Source organism: Besnoitia besnoiti, chromosome VII (genome assembly GCF_002563875.1).
Source record: "Besnoitia besnoiti strain Bb-Ger1 chromosome VII, whole genome shotgun sequence".
NCBI classification, from domain to species: domain Eukaryota; phylum Apicomplexa; class Conoidasida; order Eucoccidiorida; family Sarcocystidae; genus Besnoitia; species Besnoitia besnoiti.
The window spans coordinates 2,141,691-2,160,347 of NC_042362.1; the positions used below are offsets into that span (position 1 = coordinate 2,141,691).

Consider the following 18,657-nt stretch of genomic DNA (forward strand, 5'->3'; position numbering starts at 1 on the left):
AGTCATATTGCTCCGAAACTGGATCCGTGGCGATAGGACTGCAGGGTGCGGACGCCATCGCCGCCTGCGGCGGCCCTTTGCAACGCTCTGCATAGGAGTGACGATGAATGGTGGTAGCAGGACGCTTTCGTAGTGTGCCCCATCACCAGGAAGAAGTTTGTCCTTCGTCCTCCTCACGTGGGCCGCTGGAGGGGGTTCTGGTAGCAAGAAAACCAGGTTGAAGTGTCATAGGCGGTGTGCGTATCATGCGGTCCACTCTTTGTGCTGTGTCCTGAGGACCAGCAAAGCCGTACAGATAGGTTTCTCGGGGGCCCCCGTCCTCGCTAAACCTAGGTGATGCGCGCCAGACTTGCGTAAGGGACCGGTTGAGACATGCGCTGCGTCTCTCGCATACAGAGGCTACAGCGGCACGCGTAACGGGCACAGTCCTACATCTGTCTGCAAGCTGGGTGAACCGTGTCCGTGGAACAAGCGAGTGCTGCCGCGTACGAGGAATGCCGTTAACGTCGCTCGACAGAGTTGTGGTGATCTGGATGCCGCTTTCTGCAACGCCTTGGTGTACACTATCGCTCAGGCGAGGTTGCACGATGTGTACATCCCGTGACTGAGGTCCACTTGTTTGGCATGAGGCATTGCATTGGAGCTGCTGCCCATCCTTGTGGACTGAACTTGTGGCTGTGGTGGGGCCCCCTGTCAACAAAGTTACCTGTCTCTTCCTTTCCGTGGGCAAGGATCCGCTCCTCTTTAAGAGCCAGCCACTGTCTCGCTTCCCTAGATTCCGGCAGAGCGTTCGGTCCATGCTAACCACACGAAGGCCGAATCTCCCAAAAGAGGAGGGCAGAAAGCACCCTGGCTTGCATTCGAAGCCTAGTACTCCTCGGTGGAAGCGACCGGTTTCGTTGGTAGCCGCAGCCGAGCACTGATGGTGGCAGAGGAGTAACATGGCACCCTTCGCTGGCGCAGTAACAGCGCTGAGGCGCCATCTTTGCAGAAGCATTGGATCTTCAGACTTCTCTCTAATGCTCTTTCAATATGTGAAGGGTGGGGGACGGTGAGGGGTGACAAAACGTCGAGTGCTGAGTAACGCTCCCAGACGCGAAATGGAACTGGTGCCTTGTTTGTCGAATCTGTTCTGTAGGAGTACTTTCTTGCGGGCACAAGCCAAGTGCCTCGTACGTGTGGCTTCTGCACGCATGTTTTATGCTTCTGGCTTTAGTCTGGCGCGGCGCAGGCTGTACGGTATGCGGGAGGCTCTGAGGATCATGAGCATTCCATCTGCCACAAGCGCTCGTCCATAGAGGGCACGCACGCCGTTCGGCGCCTTTTTTGGACAAGCGCTTGAACACTCCGCAGAGCTCAGCCGAGTGTTTCTAGGAGGCGGCGCACACGCCAAGCCTGAAAACCGTGTCTAACACAATCCCCACGAGCTCCGCCTGCAAGGACCCAACTAACAGCTGTGTGTTCTTTAATCGCTGTGGTGTTCCATGTATCCCGCCAAACGGTATATTGTCCACTCAGAAGTCATATGACATTGAACTGCCGTACCCCGGGGCCGTAGTTGATCGTAGGCATGCGCAGACGACTTTCAAGGAAATGTTGAAACTACTGTTCCGCGCAGTTGACAAAGCTTTGGCGTATCAATGGATATCTCAACCCTCAATTTGGGCACGTGTAAGCTACTTTGCTTGAACTACTCCGTAGTGCACCCATTCAGACGAGCTTCCGTACGGTTAGACGCTCTAGCGGTCGGACGCAACCGGGCACACATGGCCGGTGGGACAGCTGCAGTCCGCTTCCCATGGGTCAAAAGGTATATATCGCTTTTTTCCCGTGGTTTTCTGCATTATGTATGTTGTTGCCTGCCCTAGGCATTACGGATTTCTCGTAATTTGCATGTGTGTGAGATGCGCCGTCGCCTCGTCATCTGGGGAAGCGATTGCTGTCTCTTTTCGAGGCTTCCCAATTCACTGCTACCACCAGCAAGCAGACCGGAGGTCACGCCTTAGTCGGGTGGACCCGTGCGTAGAGCTCCACTGTAAGGCGGGGAAGCGGATCCGTTGGTGGTATACTCAGCCTAGAAGGCGGTGTCCTGTCAGAGACGTCGATTTTCCGGCGACCGGTCGTCCCCATGGCCTGCACTCGTTCTACTGAAAATGAGGCAGAACCTGTCTGTCTCTGCAGCGGGTCAGTTGTGACTGTACACCACCTCGTTTCTTCCAGTGGAGGGGTTCTTGAATATGCCACGGCATCTCGTGATGACTGGCCATGGGCAAATATTGTGCAAGTGGCGCTACACAGGGAAACTACAACTGTTACAGAGCACAGTGGGATCCTACCATGCCAGTTATTATCTACAACATGCAGCCATGAGAGGCCGCCTCCGGGAGGTAAAAGCGCCGACCCCGGTTACTCGGGCCTGAGAAGAGGGTGAATCAGCACTGCATGGCTGCCGGCAGGTCAGGGGAGGACCAGGCCTTGGCTCCGGTAACAAACTGTGACGACGAACATAGTTCTGACCACGTCCGAGACTTTCAGGGCGAAAAACGCGACGAAAGGCTACAGGTGGTAAAAGAAGGGAACTGACCGAGAAAAGGGGGAAGTGCAGGAATTCGATTTCAGCGTTGCCCCTCCGGAAACGTATTGCCGCTGAAGGTTCTGCCGCACCGCCCTAGGACATAGTAGTGGTTCATATGCGAGAACACCATTTCGCTGATGTGCCCTCTGGCGCTTCCGATGAATGATCTGTGCACGTTGTGTGTACACATCAAAGGTCATGCAGGTTTGCAAGCAACAGCCCAAGCGTACAATGTAGCGTCATGTGCTGTGGACACGTGTGCTGTGGACACGTGTTGCCTGTGCAAGCGTCCAAAAGCAGTGAACCGTCGGCTCAATGCCCATGCGGGGACGTTCGAATTGCTCGGCAGTGAGAACCAGTACTGATATCCATCTTCCGAGAAGGACCGTCTTACGCTGTATAAAGGTCGTGTGCTCCTTGCTGTGTGCTTGCTGCAGTTCGTCCGCTTCACAAACCTCAACTATACTCCTCCCCAACGACTTGCACGGTACTGCTAAAAAAAATGGGTGAGGAATGCGTTTCCACAGGGCCTCCTCAGCTTCGGGCAACTCCGGGTTCCACGCTAGCGGCACGACCGCGTGCCCATACTAAGGAACCTAGAATAGAAATGCAACCCATAGCTAAGATCATAGATTGTCCACCGAAGACAGATCGAGCAGCATACATAGATAGTGTCTGCGATACTACACCAAAAGCTGACTCTCAAACTTCAGTTGTACATCCTCGGCAAATTTAGTTCGGCCTCAGTGGCTATTTTGCACTATGGGAGATTGTGGGGATCCTCGGTCCTTCGGGAGCCGGGAAGAGCACCTTTCTGTCTGTTTTTTGCGGCAGGTTAACAAAAAGCGTCTCCGGGCTCATCGAAGTCAATAGAGCGCCGGCCTCAGGCCGAATGAAGAAAATCGTTGGCTACGTCATGCAGCAAGAACATTTCTTCGCCAACTCAACAGTCCAAGAGACAGTGATATACACAGCCAGACTGCGTGTGGGAGGCAGAATCAGTTTTGAGGAAAAGAAGGCCAGGGTTAAAGAAGTAGTAAATGCCATGAAACTAAACAAGTAGGTTCTGAAGGAGCTCACAAGTGTCGTTCGGACTGAACATAAAGCTATATTAAGTCTTCATCCACAGCTCCATCTTTTTTCCTCTTCCAAAAAACCACTGATGGACTGTTGTTTGGCATCGCTAAACGTCATTCGTACTGTAACTCTGCGCGTTACGTGGAGGGGGACAGTAGCTATCGGGTCGCTTCCACTGCAGGCAAGTCTGAAACATCATTTGAGGTGGACTGTACAGACGCCTGCGCAATGGGTCAACGGTGGTTGGTGTCACTGCAAAAATAACGTTGTCGAAGCACCCTCCATGATCCTTTCCTTCGCAAGTTTCTCACACAACCATATCAACGTGGAGACGAGCACGCCCCGGCGCTTTTCGGAACGAAACATCAAATCCATTGAGTCGTTTGCTTCGTGTGATCGGGAAAGCGTGGCTTTTCTGCTACGCTCTCAGGTGCAGGGGGACTCATGCCGGAAGCGCCTTTTGTCGGGGCTCTCTGGAGGCGAGCTGGAGCGGCTGAACATTGCAAATCAACTGTTTCATCGGTCGCCTTTCTTGCTCGATGAGCCCACAAGTGGGCTCGATGCCTCGATATCGGCGGCGCTGCTCGGCATGCTAAAACAACCGACGAGGTCTCGGAGATGCACGACCGTTTGCAACATACATCAGCCGAAAAGTGACGTAAGCCACCGGAACCCCTCACCCCTTACAAAAACTCCCAAATCAAAGTAATGGGTGGGATCCTGAGGACACCTGCGCGCTCTGAAGGCAGCCTACCACAGAGTGAGATGACGAGGTCCCGCAGCCACCTAGTCTCTTTCCGTAGATGATTAATCCCCCAGTGGTTTTGAAAAGATGCGAAAGAGCCAAAGATGCCAACAGGATGATGTCCCAACCTTCCACGCCGATAAGATGTACACCTACAGAATATAGCTGCGGAGTTTTTTCGCGCCTACAGGTTTTCATGGGATTCGACAGAGTGGTCTTTTTGAAAGACGGCCTCATGGTATAACAAGGAAAGTCATCCGAAGTCGGCGCGTACGTTGCATCTCTCAACTTCCACTGTCCCGAAGGCTGGAATGTCGCAGACTACGTGATACACGTCATAAGCGCAAACGTGGGAGCGAACAAACGACGGCAGGCAGTCAAGGCCACCGCCTCAGCGGCCGACAAATCTAGTATCTGCGCAAGACAGGACCACCGCGACCGAGCGAGCAGACAGGAAAGTACCGTCGCCAATGCTTTTGTCCTGAAGACGACCGAATTGTCCGCAGCGCCTCGACTTCCAGCGACAGGCATTCACCGGATCATCGAAAACGGAATCCCTCAATCGCCTATGTCCTCAGAACTCAGACTATGAAGTAAAGGAGAAAGACGAACGTGCTGGATGCACCCGCATGCATCGGAGCCTGCACAGGATACTCGGCCCGTCGCTAATAGGTTAGAGCAAAAAGATGGCAGTAATTCCCGAGAATCAGGGGGTGGCAAAGCTCTATCAACCCTTCGTGGTGAGAGAAAGGGATTGGTGAGGGCAGCGCTGCTCTGGTCGCGTTATAGCGAGCCAAGAGGCACTGCAGAAGCATGCGAGCCTTCACGTGCGGCCGACGCAAATAGAGATTGTGACCTCGATTTTCTATTGGATGCGTACAACTGCAGACTGCACAAAACAGCCTTCCAGTTGCGACTTCATGATGTCCTCGAACCTCCATCAGAGCAAAAGTGTTCTTCAGCCTGGACAACTTGTGGACGCAAATTGGAGACATTGGATATTCGGTCGAAGGGGGATTCTGTCCTCAAAAAGGTTCCTCCGTGCGAAGACCTGGAGCAGCAGCACGTTCGACTTGCCCCGCAGACAGCCGCAGTAGTGTGTAACCGGATCCTGGAGAAGAACAGCGATGAGAAGGAGCCAGAAACAAACTTTGGTTTCTACTGGTCTAGCATGAGTACACGACAAGGGGAGATGTGCAGTACCGAGGTGGTCGTAGAGCCTTAGAAGACGTGAACCGTACCGTCATCCAGTGCTCGCACGGGCGAACGCTTTGTTCATTGCCACTTGCCTCAAACCCCCAGAAGAAACTGGTAGGCGACCCGATACAGGGGACGATCGTGGTTGGCGAACAGCTGAAAACATGGAACATCAAGAGATCCGGAGCTCTGCTCATCTGTACAGCTACAGTTAGACCGAAAGCCTTCCTCAGCTTCCTCAGAAAACTGCGGATTTCTCCGAAGGCACTCTTCCGCTGACAGATATTCGGACGGCAATTGAGGGCAGAAGTTCCATCGCACAGCGGAGAACAGATGTGAGGAAATGGAAATTTCCAGGCAAAGCATCGATTCTCTCGTTCGAGGTGAAAGTCAAAATGACGATATCGAAGCCTAACTATTTGAAGCAGGTTTGGGTTATCATTTGCCGCGGTATACGAAAGGAACTCAGAAAAAAGAGCACCATTTTAGACTTGGCACAGGCGGCTGTTATCGGCGATCGTAGGCTCCTTGTATTTCCAGAGCTGTCGAGAGTATTCGGAAGATACACTGTCAGACCGAATGGGTCAGGAAGTAAACTCTCGGGCTTACGGTTAACTGCTGCCGTAGACTGGTTGTGCACAGCATGATTCGTCGGTTGCACGTGCTTTGATGTTTCGCGACAAAGTTGTAATCGGCGTTTGTGCACGCAGCAGTAAGACGTTGAATAGCTGGGGCGCTTAGGTTCGGTGCGTGTCTTCACCCACGTAGTAAATGCCGCTTCCACCGTCAGTCAGACGATTAGTCTCCGTACTGCTGTGCAGTGTCGTTACTTGCAGTGCTCTCCGCTTGTGGCGTTCCACGCAGGTGATCTCTGTTTTTTAACTGCATGTTTGCTGTACTTCGCTACGGCGTATTACAGCTTCGGCTCTGTCTACATGGCGTTTAACTCTTTTCCTGCCGAGCGCGTCTTTACCTCCCGAGAAAGAAGCGGCAGAGCGTACCGCGTATCGTGCTACCTTCTTGCAAAAACAGTAATCGACCTCGTCGTCCATATCGTCGTCCCGTCCCTCCGGCTGGCGATCGTATACCCCTTTGTGGGCCTGCCTTCAAAGTTCGCGATCTTTATGGTGAGACGCTCGCTTCCTGCTTCAAAACTCAATCCATACCCTTCACCAACCAGAGGCGTGCACACATCCACCAGATGGGCCGCAACGCTGCCATGCATGGCACGGAAAACAGACATTTGTTTCGGGACTGAGATGCCGATTAGTAGCTGTTCAGAAGACGCACGGAGCTCGGCTTGCGTCAGTCAAGCACGGCGGAACGCCTAACACGGACAAACAATAAATGGAGTAAAAACTACATTTCTGTATATGGACATTTCACTGACGACAACCTCTAGGATTCATGGGGCGTCTTCGCAAACTCGCTACTCTGTGTAGTCTCCCTCAACCTGATAGCTGCTATTCAATACAGGAAGGAACGAAGAGCACACGGAAGGTGCCCATGGTTCAAGCTTCATTTATTCAGAGGTTGCATGCCGAAAAGTGTAGCTATCATGACCCGTCGGCAAGTTGTCTTTTCCTGAGTTATTCATTTGCATGACCCTGTGCGCAAGTGCACTTAAGCCCTCTCGAACATTCTCTGAGAAGTGCAACGCGGAAGGATGGTTTACGCCTACTTCTGCGTATATCCTCTGTTTCTGTGTTGGCGGGCATTCTGGAGTCAACTGGTGTTGCTTGTCTGCGTGGCTCAAGCAATCGGCCAGCCGGTTGCTGCCATCGTGGTGGACGACGCACGCTTAGGCGGTTTAATGTTGTCGGTCATCCTCATCTCGTCGTGCATCAGTAGCGGTTTTTATGCTCCACAAGACAGGCTTGGCCCATGGATTTCCTGGCTTCGGTGGCTGTCTTTCCGGAACTACTCGGTTACGAACTTCGCTCTTGCTACAGTGGACTCGGCTTCGCCGCTGTCGTGCCCCTAGTTTTCGTCTTTCCCTTTTTGCCCGGGAGAGCCCATCACCGCTGAGATGATTGTGCACAGGTTCACAACAGCCCTGTTTCCAGCATGCAGTGCCGCGATATTGATAAGCACATGGCTGGCAATAAAGGTTATGTGCTATGGTGTCCTCAAAAAGTCTCTCAAACTAGCGACCTGCCCCGCCCTGGGGGCCGCGATGTCTGAGTGATTGGTTTTTCTCTTGTTGACTGACAGAGGCCTTTAAAATGAGGTGTGCTTGTTTGTGCGTCTCAATTTCTCCTTATGGCGCCCCTGCCTGTGACGAGAGCTCATCCTCGAAATGCATACGCTATCGGGGTAGGCGGATGCCGCTGAGGGGCATACCTCTTTGACGCCCTAGAAGGTACCGAAAGTCTTTATAACATAGACTTCAGTTGGATACCGTACGATCCGTCGTGCCATATAGTAGTCTCTATCCTCACCATTTATCATCGGCATTGTGCCTTCCTCCTTTGGGGACAATACAACGACGGGCACGTATAAAGTTCCTATATGGTTCCGGTGCAGCACCTGCGTGCAGATCTTCACGGACGCAAGTGCGGCAGTCTGCCACCTCCACCAACTATTTATGCAGAACGAAGGGATTTCCAGGAGCCCTCGTACCGTGAAAGAAGCAGTCCGGGGACGTTGGACGCAGACTGGATACTGCGGCCTATATCGTTCAAACGATGTGAATCTGGATTCAGCAGCCGGCTTCAAGGTTTCTTGAGCACAGAAAGATCGAGAGAAGTCCACGACCGTTGCGGCATGCAATACGCTTATTAAGAAATCGTTCTTATGGTGGAGTCAGCGCTGGACAGTGTACCATGAACAGGCAGGCACAAGCATCGTCCCGTCCAATGACGTCTAAATAACAGGACGCGCGACCTGGAACCTGGGGAATTGAGAAAGATGATACCTGGGCGCAATTGCGGTCTGTCGCCTCCGGATCCATCTGGATAAGAGTGCTTCTCGCGTCATCGTAGACGACCTTTACCCGTAGTAGTCCACGCCTCCATATCCGTACCCGCCTTCTGCGACGAAAGCACCCACATCATACCGCCACAGGTGCTGTGACGGTTGCCATGACAGCGCTGCCCTTTACCGTGACATACGAGTCTTTATCAGGTCGCGAGTAGTTCTTCACCACTGTATGCGCATGACGAAGAGGATTCAAGATGATAGCAGCTACGTGTGAAGATGGAAGGGGTCGTTAGATAAGTGTGTAGCATGCTCCCTGTGAGCTACGCGAAGTGGCATCTACTCACGACCGTAGTTGGCGTAAACTGTTGTCTCTGGCTCATCTCGACTCTTTTTCCTGAAGTGTCCTGCACTCGCACACCACACCCACGCGCACACATGCACCGCAGATTTATCGCACCGAAAAAAGAAATCTCTTAGCCCTCTTCCAGGCCGACCATCGAGACAATCACTGTTGCTACGGGGGTGAAAGGAGACAACAAGTGGGGGAGGGGGGGGCCTAGCTGTGTACGGACGCCCGTCGCATATGTAACGTTTTTCAGGGGCGGAGGCATTGGACGCGAACTCGTGCACACGCCAATGCGCTTGGCGGCTTCTGGTACCACGCTCCCAGATGGCGAGTAACGTACCCAAATGCAAGACCTTAAGCACGTCAGCTTTCGCAGACGATAACAAGGATGTGCCGGAAAGCGCTTGGAGATAAGACACACTGCAATGCGCCGCCTCCGTCTGGAAGAGCAACACAAGGCAGATCACTTACGGGCTACCTGCTCACTTGTCAGAATAAAGAGAAGAAGGAAGAGGACGAAGGCGCCGGTAGCAACCGTGAGCCACACCCATATTGGGGTGTCTGAGCTTGCCCCTTCGGAGAAGAAGGTCGACAACTGCTTCAAGGTTGATTTTTCTTTGCAGGAGTAAGAACCCAGATTGTCTTTTTCGCACTGCTGGTAGGAGGTACACGTGACTCCTAGCAGTTGGCAGGCGAGGTCCTCATACCCTGAAATCGCTGTTGAAACCCAACAAGTATTGCACCGACCTTGAACATTATTCTGCTGCCTGGGACGATGAATACAACTCAGCATCCTTGGGTGCACATTCCGACATGGTACGAGCTATCCCACCTCGCAGCTTCTTTTCCTACATCGAATACAATGAGACGCAAGCATCGCAGCTGGGTTGTGTTGGATCATGAATCTGAGACGTACGTATACAGTTGTTGACCGTTCCTGTGCCCGTGAAAAACTCCTTGCATTTGCACGTGTATGCGCCACTGGATTGAACGCAGTCGGCAAAGTAAGGGTCACATCTGCTTTGACCGGTTCCGCAGTAGTCAATCGCCTCGCACTGATTGTCGCCAGCCTCAGTAAAACCAGTGTTACACTGGCACCTGTAGGATCCGGGAGTGTTGATACATGTCGCGTTTGCAGAACACGGCATCAGCTCACACTCGTCAATATCTGAGGAGACAAAGCAACATCAGACTACACGATATGCTCACGCATTACGAGTAGTCCAAACCTCGGGAGCCACGGCCTTGCTCCCGGGCCAAGTTAACGCAGCAGATGAAGGGGCCCCCTGTAAATGATTCGCTGCGGCTGTGTGGAGGTCAAGAAGCAATGGCTGACTACTGTGCTGCGCTGTCCAAAGACATCGGCCACCTGGCAAACAGGCACCTTCGGTATCGTGCGCAGGGGCGCCCGGTCCGTGTGAAGTTGAAATTATGAGTTAAGAGGAGGACACGGAGTAAGCTATTACGACTCAGACAGGGTGTGAGCGAGCCACTGCAGGGTCGGGGACAATTGCAGACAGGCTCACGACTGCCGTACCTTTGCAGTCCGTTCCAGGCTGGTCATTGTTGCCGGTGTATCCGCTCCAGCATTTACAAAGAGCAGGGGCCCCAATTTGATTTACGCATTCACTGTTGTTGCCGCAGCCTCCCCTGTTTTGGAGACACTCGTTAATGTCTGCGGTCAAGTGGACAAACAACAACGGGCCACAACCAGGCCGGAAGACATTTGACGGAGAACAGCCATCAAAAGGACGAAATAAAAATACACGTGCTTTTCGCTTGACCGAAAGTGAGTGGCCTAGAATGGCGGAAGCATGTTGCCTGGTCTTACCTTCACATGAGTTTCCACTCAACTCTCGGTACATGTCACAGACGCATTCATAGCTTCCATCAGTGTTCCGACAAACCGAATTCTTGATTTTCTTGTCACATGTGTGCAGACCGGTTTCACACTCGTCTATATCTGCAGCAGTACATCACACGTTCATAGCACACCTCATTCGACAAGGGGACACTACCAGACATAAAAAAGAATATCATATATAAGATTCATCCCATAGGCGAACGCAGCGCCAACTCCCCCAACCAACGTGAAGTGGCAGCGGCCTCCTTCCGGCAACATCGCATTGCTATACATCGGAAGGACCTCCATGAAGAGATTCAGCCCTTGCCTGAAGTAATGATTTTCTTTATTTGTATCTGACGTCAATTCACGCAGCATGTCCGAGACGTACCGCATCACGACACCTTCGTCTCCTTAGCACAGGAGACACCACTTACCTACACATGTGGCTGCGGCGTTTTTCCCTGTTGGCACGTATCCACTTGTACATGCGCACTGGAAGTCGCCGCCCATGCTCACACACATGGTTGCGTGCGCGACCTTAGAGCACAGCTGGGACCCATTGGCCTCACATGCTGAAGAAGCCACCGACAGCACAGTGTCTGCGGTTGACTTCATGTCGTAGTCTCGTCGCGAAAGGACAACCAGTGTAGGGAACTATGGCCTCTCGGGCAACAGAAAAGTCACCCTCCCTTGCATATACAAATCGCGGCCTGCTGCTGCGCCAGAGCCACGCGGAAAGCACAGTTGGCGACCGTGGCCACCCTCAAGAGCTACTCCGCACTCGCACCTGCTGTGAGGCGCTGCAACACGCTCGTTTCGTTTTGAATTCAACGGCTTTAATTACCTCTGACATACCTGTTTTACTAGAGTTGCCCCCCATCTCGTTGCTGAGGCACGGCAGCGCGAGAGGACGATAGATTGCTTGAGCTCTAATTACTGCCGAACACGTGACATGTGCTGCAGCGTTCAAGCGCCAGAAGACCCGGGTTCATACTCGTGACCACCTACTGGAATGCATTTCATATGAGGCGAGAGAGCACAAACAGTCTCCTGCAGAGTCGCAAAACGATATGCATAGACGGCTAGCTGCCTCGGAGATCGATGAACGCTGCAGAATCGCCAACGTCGATTCCACTACGGTTGAAAGACCTGGACAAGGCTCTATCTTAACACCGCTGAAACGAAACATAAACAACGTTCATTGCAGAATAGTGCCTGACCTCCATAAAGGAAGTCGGATCGTTGAGACCACGTGAAAAAATCGGATGGCGAGAGAGTCGTTACCGCGTTTCAGGAGCGTTTACCAGATCTTCCCGGCAAGCAATTGATGACTAAGCAAAAGATTGACACACTGGGAGGCGCGTCACGCTATCAGCTGTGAGAGCGGGGTCAGTGTGTGAATTTTTCGTCCTGGAAGCCTCCGTCCTCCTCTTCCACACTACCATTTGTGTCCTCTACCTGAGTGAGGAAGCGATCCGGTGTGATAGATTCGGGCGAGTCACCTTTGAACAGCTAGCCGGTCGCGTAGGGTGGCGCATGTGGAGTTGAAGCGCCAACTTGGGGACCGCTTTGGCCGTGGACGCTCATTTGTATCATACCAGAAAAAGACGATCGCCGACTATTGCTGGGTACCCTTGATCCACACTGGGATTGGATGCATGCAACTCTTGACAGATTAAACGTCGGTCGCATCTTCCGTTTGCGTTCTATACTGCATTAAAACCGTGGTGGGTCCTCCGTTCTGCGTAGACAGTGTGGGCGGCGTTCTGGACTACTTCATACTGCAGAAGGTCAATGAGCACGAGTTCGTGTAAGAAAGGTTTTCGTGTCGTGTGCAACCCTTCAGCAGAGAGACCAACAGATTAGCCATCAGCAGTTTCGAGGGCATGTTTAACATTAATGTCATTCTCTTACGGCCACTGCAAACCTCCCGCGTTGGGTCCGCGCGTAGTGAGGTAGAGACGTGGCTTGCAGATTTTTGCAGGTTCTTGTGAGAGCCTCAGTGAAAAATCAAGCGGAGCCTGCCTCAGTGTTCGTACTCGAGTGCCCGGAGCTCGCCCAGTGTGGATACTGTGTACATTGTGTTTTCCAGTTGTTCGAATACTCCGCCTCTTCCTTCATCCCAGTCAAAATCTGGTGGCCGTGCGTGCGATACCTGCCTGTGCTTATCTGCCACATAGAAAGTCATGGGGCGAGCAGCGCCAGGCTATATGCCAGGCCGTTCTTGATTTGGAGCTGCAGAGACTGAAGCGGTAACACATTGGCTCTCATCATTCTGCGTTTGCAATTCCGAATGTAACTCTTGGGGACTGCCGAGAGTGGCGTCAAGATATCGTGCAAGTGCTCTATTCTCTTCCCTCTTGAGGACCAGACACGTGCCAGTCGGTATTCACCTCCAACATGTACGCGCTCGTTCAAAAGAAACCTTCCAGTCGATCGTTCTCCCACCTAGTTCACTAAACTGCTCCGTTGATGACCATGAAGGAACGCCTCTTGCTTGGATCGGGTGAGTGAGACTGTGGGGATGCGAACCCAGGCGTGGTTGTTCGAAATTGCGGTTGGCCTCTATTTTCGAGTTACAAAAGTGGCAAGCAGTATCACACCGGAAGATAGCTCACATATTTATCCCCGTGGTGGAAAATGCTTGCGAGAGGTGCTTGTGCGGCTGTTTATGAACCCCCGGCGAGACGGCGGGCTACGGCGGGTAAACAAGCTAGTAAGGTTGTAGGATCGTGCATTTCCTTGCTCTTTTCCTGCATGGAAATCCCAGACACATTGCGCTCCTCTCCGAAGCTCGATATCCTGTTACCCATATATCAGCCATATATATATATATATATATATATATGCCTATATAATTGCCGCATGTAAATTCCACGCAAAGCTCGCTGCCCCTGTGTAGGAGTCATTATTTTAGATGGAATGTAAAATGTCAACATTTGAGTGCACGTAAGTACGGCCTCAGACGTTCGCTCTTCCAGCTTTATTAGACGAACAAAAAGAATAATTCGGCATACACTTGCGCGGGACATCGACGTTTTTTTATCACCCGTGTAAGATGCGTCACAGTTGTGTGTGTGCGTGGCCTGTCGTCCTCTCCCAGCTTGCAGCCAGAGCGGCACCCAATTCTGTGCCAAGCAACCTCACGCGACGCTATGCGTCATCGACGGCAACGACTTCCGCTGCTCATGCGTTCGTGGCTATGACCCCGTCGGCGTGAATGCCTCTTCGGCTTGTGTAGGTATGCGAGCTTCTCGGAAACGATCACGCAGAAATGATGCAGAACCGCGGATTTTCACTTTAGGGATCCATTGTGGCGCTAAGCTTTAGAATGCAGCAAAGAGCGTAGAATGGCAGAATCTGTCTGATGCTGCATCGATGATTAATTTTCGCGACAAACAAAAAGGTCTCACTCTTGCCAGAGGTGCTCCCTTTCACAGCCGTCTGAATGAATAGAGTTTGCCGTGTGTGTGTCGTTCTCTTGCCAGATATTGACGAGTGCGTGTCAGGGCGACACGAATGCCCTGCGAAGCTTGCAAATTCTGTGTGCGTGAACACCGAAGGCAGCTACGACTGCATTTGCGACCAGCATCGTCGCCTCAGCGGAACAGTCTGCGAGGGTATGTCTTTTTTTTCAACACGGCACAGTCCCCATGTGGAACTACCTATGCAGAGCTTTGAAAGCAGATCTAGGCTATCAGCAAATTTCACTACATCTATATTACCTAAAAGTGAGACCGGCTGACCAAGACAGCGGCGGATCCGTTTGAGCGTAGCGAAAGTCGCAGCGGAAGCGACTAAACTTGTGTCGCTATCGACTAAGGATTAGACGAAACTGAGTGCCCCTGCCCGTTCGGCTGTACTTTCACCATCATAGATGAATTACGGCCCACTTATCAGCCGACGCCAGGAGCTAGGCCCCCGCTCTGCCTTGTTCTCTAACATCGAAAAGATCTACTGCTTAGCTGGTGTGGTGACTGCGAACTACGACATTGTTACGTGAAGCATGAGTAACATCCCGGAGCGTCCTTCCAGCACCGGTGTGCTGCTTTTTTTACATCCTGTCTTTGGTGAGAGCCAATTCGCCCTGCGATCAATTTGTTGCGAGGACCCGCAGATATCAACGAATGCATCGATAAGACAGACAACTGCGGCCGATTTACCGAATGCATCAACCGGGACGGAGAGCCTCCCCTCTGCAAGTGCATCGACGGATACGCAGGCAACGACGACCAACCCGGCACCGATTGCACGGGTAGGTTGCACCGCGAACTTAGATATTGTAAAAGTGCACTGAAGACGCGTAGAGGAATGGGCAGAGGCTTAAGTCTGCCCAAACCCTATTTACGGGGGTACGCAATCTTAATACAGAGGGTCTAAGTTTCCTCGTTCAGCTGTTATTTGCTGACACCTGGCCTAAGGCGCTTTGCTGAGTATAAAAATATAAAGCGTTACAACTCAATGACATGGAGGAAACGGGCTGATACCATGCCGATACCACCATTGCTGAAAACACATTACCGATACGGTCCAACTCTCAAGTGGGTACGCTCTCTTGTTGATCATTTTCTGAAAAGAACAACGAGCTCAGGGGGACAGTCACTTTCTACTGCGCGATGATCTCACCGCGAGCGGAGTGTTCTATTTTGTTTGTCCCTCCTCCGTGGTTTCGTTTGTGTTTTTGTCACCAGATGTTGACGAGTGCTCTCAAGAAGGCGCGGAGAGTCTCTGCCCGGATAACGCAGACTGCATCAAAACTGTCGGCTCGTACCGATGCGAGTGCCACCCGGGATACCAGATGGCTGATGACAACATATGCGAACAAGTGGACCTCTGCGGAACTGGGCAACACAACTGCGACCGGTATCTGGCCGAGTGCATTCAGACTGGCGGCACCGTAACGTGCCGATGCAAGGACTTCTTTATTGGATCTGGAGAGACGCACGACTGCGTGGGTGAGCACCTAGAAGGTCATGTCTTCGACTATCTGTGGGAGTTCTAGTTTACAAAAAAACAAACCTACCTCGACAGGCAGCGAGCTGTAACACTGCACGCAAACTGTCCACTGCACGCAAACTATCCACTGCCGTTCCTCTTCTCTGTGGCAACTAGTCCTTATCACGTATCCACAACACATTCACGCTCACCCAAAGCCGTTTTTCCTTTGTTTCAGCACTGTCGGGGTACGAGCATCTGGCGTGCTACTTGCTAAATGAGAAGTGCTCTTCGTACGAGCAATGCGTCCGCAGCACTAGCACACGGAAGTACGGCTGCGAGGACAAGGGGTTGACAGACCAACTGGGGGTGTTCTTCTCGCAAGGAGGAACCGCCGACACGCCTTTCTGGATATGGGTAGTGGTCACCCTTGGAGTCTTCTTCATCGGATTTGCCATCTGGATCTTTGTCGGTGAGTTCGCGTTAGCCTGGTTTTGCACTGTGGGGGACAGTTGGCTGAATCTTCGGACTTCGACACGGCTGATTTGGGAACCGTAAGATACTTGCGTCCATATTTTGTGTCCCTGACGTCACCTTATTGCAAAGCCAATCGTCAAGCGTGTACAACCACAGACGCAGACTTGTGGAATAGGTGTGCGTTCAAATTTCTGAAGGCTTGTCATCAAACTGTACAAAACTACACACTAGCTATTCACACGGTTGCTGGAAGGGTCCGATTTACCGATTGAGCGCTGTCGTGTCTAAACGCTCCAGAAATTTCATAATGAATCATCAAGTGACGGACATCGCTGAATGCCTCCTTGGGATCCTTCTAGTGCCTCTTCTCGCAGCAACGACCTGACGGCCGTAGCGGCAGTGGAGGCCTGTTGCCCAGAGGGTACACTAGATCTCCTAAGTGTGAAGGGCTTCGGAAAATCTATACGGTAGTACAATCTGTCGCAGAGGAGTCCAGCCCGGTTGTTGTGTGCTTGTTGTTCAGGTCGTATGATAAGGAAGAAGGAAAAATCGGACGAGGACCAGGCAGTCGCCGTTGACAACGGTGAGCCCATTCACGCCGAAACCTGACGCTCCCCCGATGCGTACGCCGGTCTGCATATCGGTGTAGGTATATATGAACCCTTCCCCATGCATATCTAAGAAAATGTACAGATAGATTCATACCTACCCATAGATGCAACGCAACGCGGGGGGTTCGCGACCGCGGTTCTTGGCACTACAGCATGTCTCCAGACACTGTGCTAATACATATGAATAAGGAAACGGTGCTCGATGCCCATCCTACTTCATACAAACTGCGTTGATTGTAGATCTCTGGAAGCACTTGATTTCATACGAGATTACTGCGTGCCCTGCTTTTCTGCGCCTGCGTGGCAGTATATGCCTATGGCTACGGCGCGATGGAATACTACAGCTGACTGTTCGCGGCAGGCAAACTGCTGGAGGCGATAACCGCCATGGAAGAACCTGGTACACGATTCCTGTTAAAGGAGGAAAGACAAGGATACGACAAGCTGATCAGCCTAGTTGCAGCTTCTGTGTTGAGAGCACCAGTGACACTCTTTCCTTGCGGCATACTGGACGCTCGCCCGACGTCCCATGCTAATGTGCGACACGCGCGGGAGCTTATTGGAACTGCTGAGCCGCTTCATATTTTGGTTGAAGTGTTCAACAAAAAAACTGCATGCATCCTGCTGCAGGCTACCCCAACGTTTGAATTTTGCGTGTTTGCTGTTCTCGCTTTGCCTTGAACTACCGCGGAGATCGACTGCTACAGAATAGTCAGTCCACCGTGGCAGCCGTGGTCGTCAAGAAATAATCCGTCCTCTCCGACAATTTGGACAGAGTGGCAACACACGTGATTTTTGACAGCATTGGCCTCATTTATATACGTGAGGGGAGCCCTCTGCGTTTGCCCGTTTTTGCTCGCGGAGCGCAGATTGGACACACTGCACAGCCTGCGATGGCTGTGTTTCCTCTAGCTGATTCTGAGCAGATCTCGAAAAGCAGAGATCGATGCAAACTCGAGGCACTATAAAAGTGATGAGTTGTATTCACTACCATCGCAGGCCAGCAAGATCCAGCTGCACTTAGAGGAATATCAAGTGAGAAAGACAAGTCCTCGCCACAAACGGTCTTCCGGAGAGGATGATGACAAAAGAATGACTACCGCTGGGTCGCTCTGCAGAAACCCAGCTATTTATACCCGTAATCTCTGCCTTGATCAACGCCTACTTGAAAATATCCGCCTATGGTCAAGCGAATCTATTGCTGTGGCGAGCAGGAACACACATGGTGGTCTTTGCGCACATCAATGCCCGTCGAAATAACGTTGCGCACAGAAAGAAAAAATACGGCTCTGAACACCTTTGCAAAGTATGCCTGTGACTGTGAAAATGGGTTCACAACGTCGAAACATGGAGCACACATACGCACGTAGTCCTCTCCCCGTGTCCCATGCCTGCTTGCATGAGCTCTTCTGTGGCCGCAGTCGCTTCTGCTTTTTCTTTGCTTGAACCGGCGGGCCACCAGTTGAAGCGTATGACGACAAACAACAGCGCGCACGATTCTTGGATTGCACGCCAGCATCGTCCAGCTTAAGCCGGCGCATAATAATTGTGCAGAACAAGACGAAACCAACAGCGACGCACGGTTTCGCCAGCCGCTTCTACCTCGTAATTCCGAGGAAACTGCCACACCGTTCAGCGTAGATAGAAGCCTTTAGAAGAAACCTGAGAATATGGAACAAGCAGGAGCGCCGGCAAGGAGACGCCAAAGAATTAGAACGGGGGAACGGCGTGCGAGACGGCAGAGACGAGCAATGCGGCGGACGAACGAGGGATTACAGATCGGAGATCGAGCAGCTACGAGGCTCCATTCCTTCTCAGTCTCTCTCCCCGCAGGTGCTGTTTCCCTTTGACAGCGAGAAACGCCGGTCAGACGGCGAGAAAGGAGATTTTTCATGTCGAACAATTTCGCGGTGTGCGTGTGAGAAT

At 52.1% G+C, this 18,657-nt stretch overlaps 4 protein-coding genes across 4 annotated transcripts; 3 read left to right on the forward strand and 1 right to left on the reverse strand.

Moving 5' to 3' along the window:
• Positions 1 to 2,733: 2,733 nt before the first annotated feature.
• Positions 2,734 to 4,641, forward strand: BESB_079050 (ATP-binding cassette G family transporter ABCG77; the record flags this gene model as incomplete). Its single annotated transcript, XM_029366267.1, has 5 exons — positions 2,734 to 2,831; positions 3,013 to 3,081; positions 3,410 to 3,611; positions 4,083 to 4,310; positions 4,588 to 4,641. 5 exons carry the CDS (start codon positions 2,734 to 2,736, stop codon positions 4,639 to 4,641), a joined length of 651 nt encoding a protein of 216 aa, XP_029217698.1.
• Positions 4,642 to 7,195: 2,554 nt separating this feature from the next.
• On the forward strand, positions 7,196 to 7,399 carry BESB_079060 (uncharacterized protein; the record flags this gene model as incomplete). The annotated part of the gene is made up of 1 exon (XM_029366268.1): positions 7,196 to 7,399. The coding sequence occupies one exon, from the start codon at positions 7,196 to 7,198 to the stop codon at positions 7,397 to 7,399; it is 204 nt and encodes a 67-aa protein (XP_029217699.1).
• A 1,186-nt stretch (positions 7,400 to 8,585) lies between these two features.
• On the reverse strand, positions 8,586 to 11,588 carry BESB_079070 (calcium binding egf domain-containing protein; the record flags this gene model as incomplete). Its single annotated transcript, XM_029366269.1, has 8 exons — positions 8,586 to 8,626; positions 8,861 to 8,920; positions 9,334 to 9,579; positions 9,779 to 10,030; positions 10,400 to 10,537; positions 10,694 to 10,825; positions 11,143 to 11,280; positions 11,564 to 11,588. 8 exons carry the CDS (start codon positions 11,586 to 11,588, stop codon positions 8,586 to 8,588), a joined length of 1,032 nt encoding a protein of 343 aa, XP_029217700.1.
• Positions 11,589 to 13,186: 1,598 nt separating this feature from the next.
• Positions 13,187 to 17,079, forward strand: BESB_079080 (calcium binding egf domain-containing protein; the record flags this gene model as incomplete). Its single annotated transcript, XM_029366270.1, has 8 exons — positions 13,187 to 13,214; positions 13,812 to 13,949; positions 14,197 to 14,328; positions 14,826 to 14,963; positions 15,400 to 15,663; positions 15,882 to 16,115; positions 16,644 to 16,703; positions 17,039 to 17,079. The coding sequence occupies 8 exons, from the start codon at positions 13,187 to 13,189 to the stop codon at positions 17,077 to 17,079; spliced, it is 1,035 nt and encodes a 344-aa protein (XP_029217701.1).
• Between the last annotated feature and the right edge of the window lie 1,578 nt (positions 17,080 to 18,657).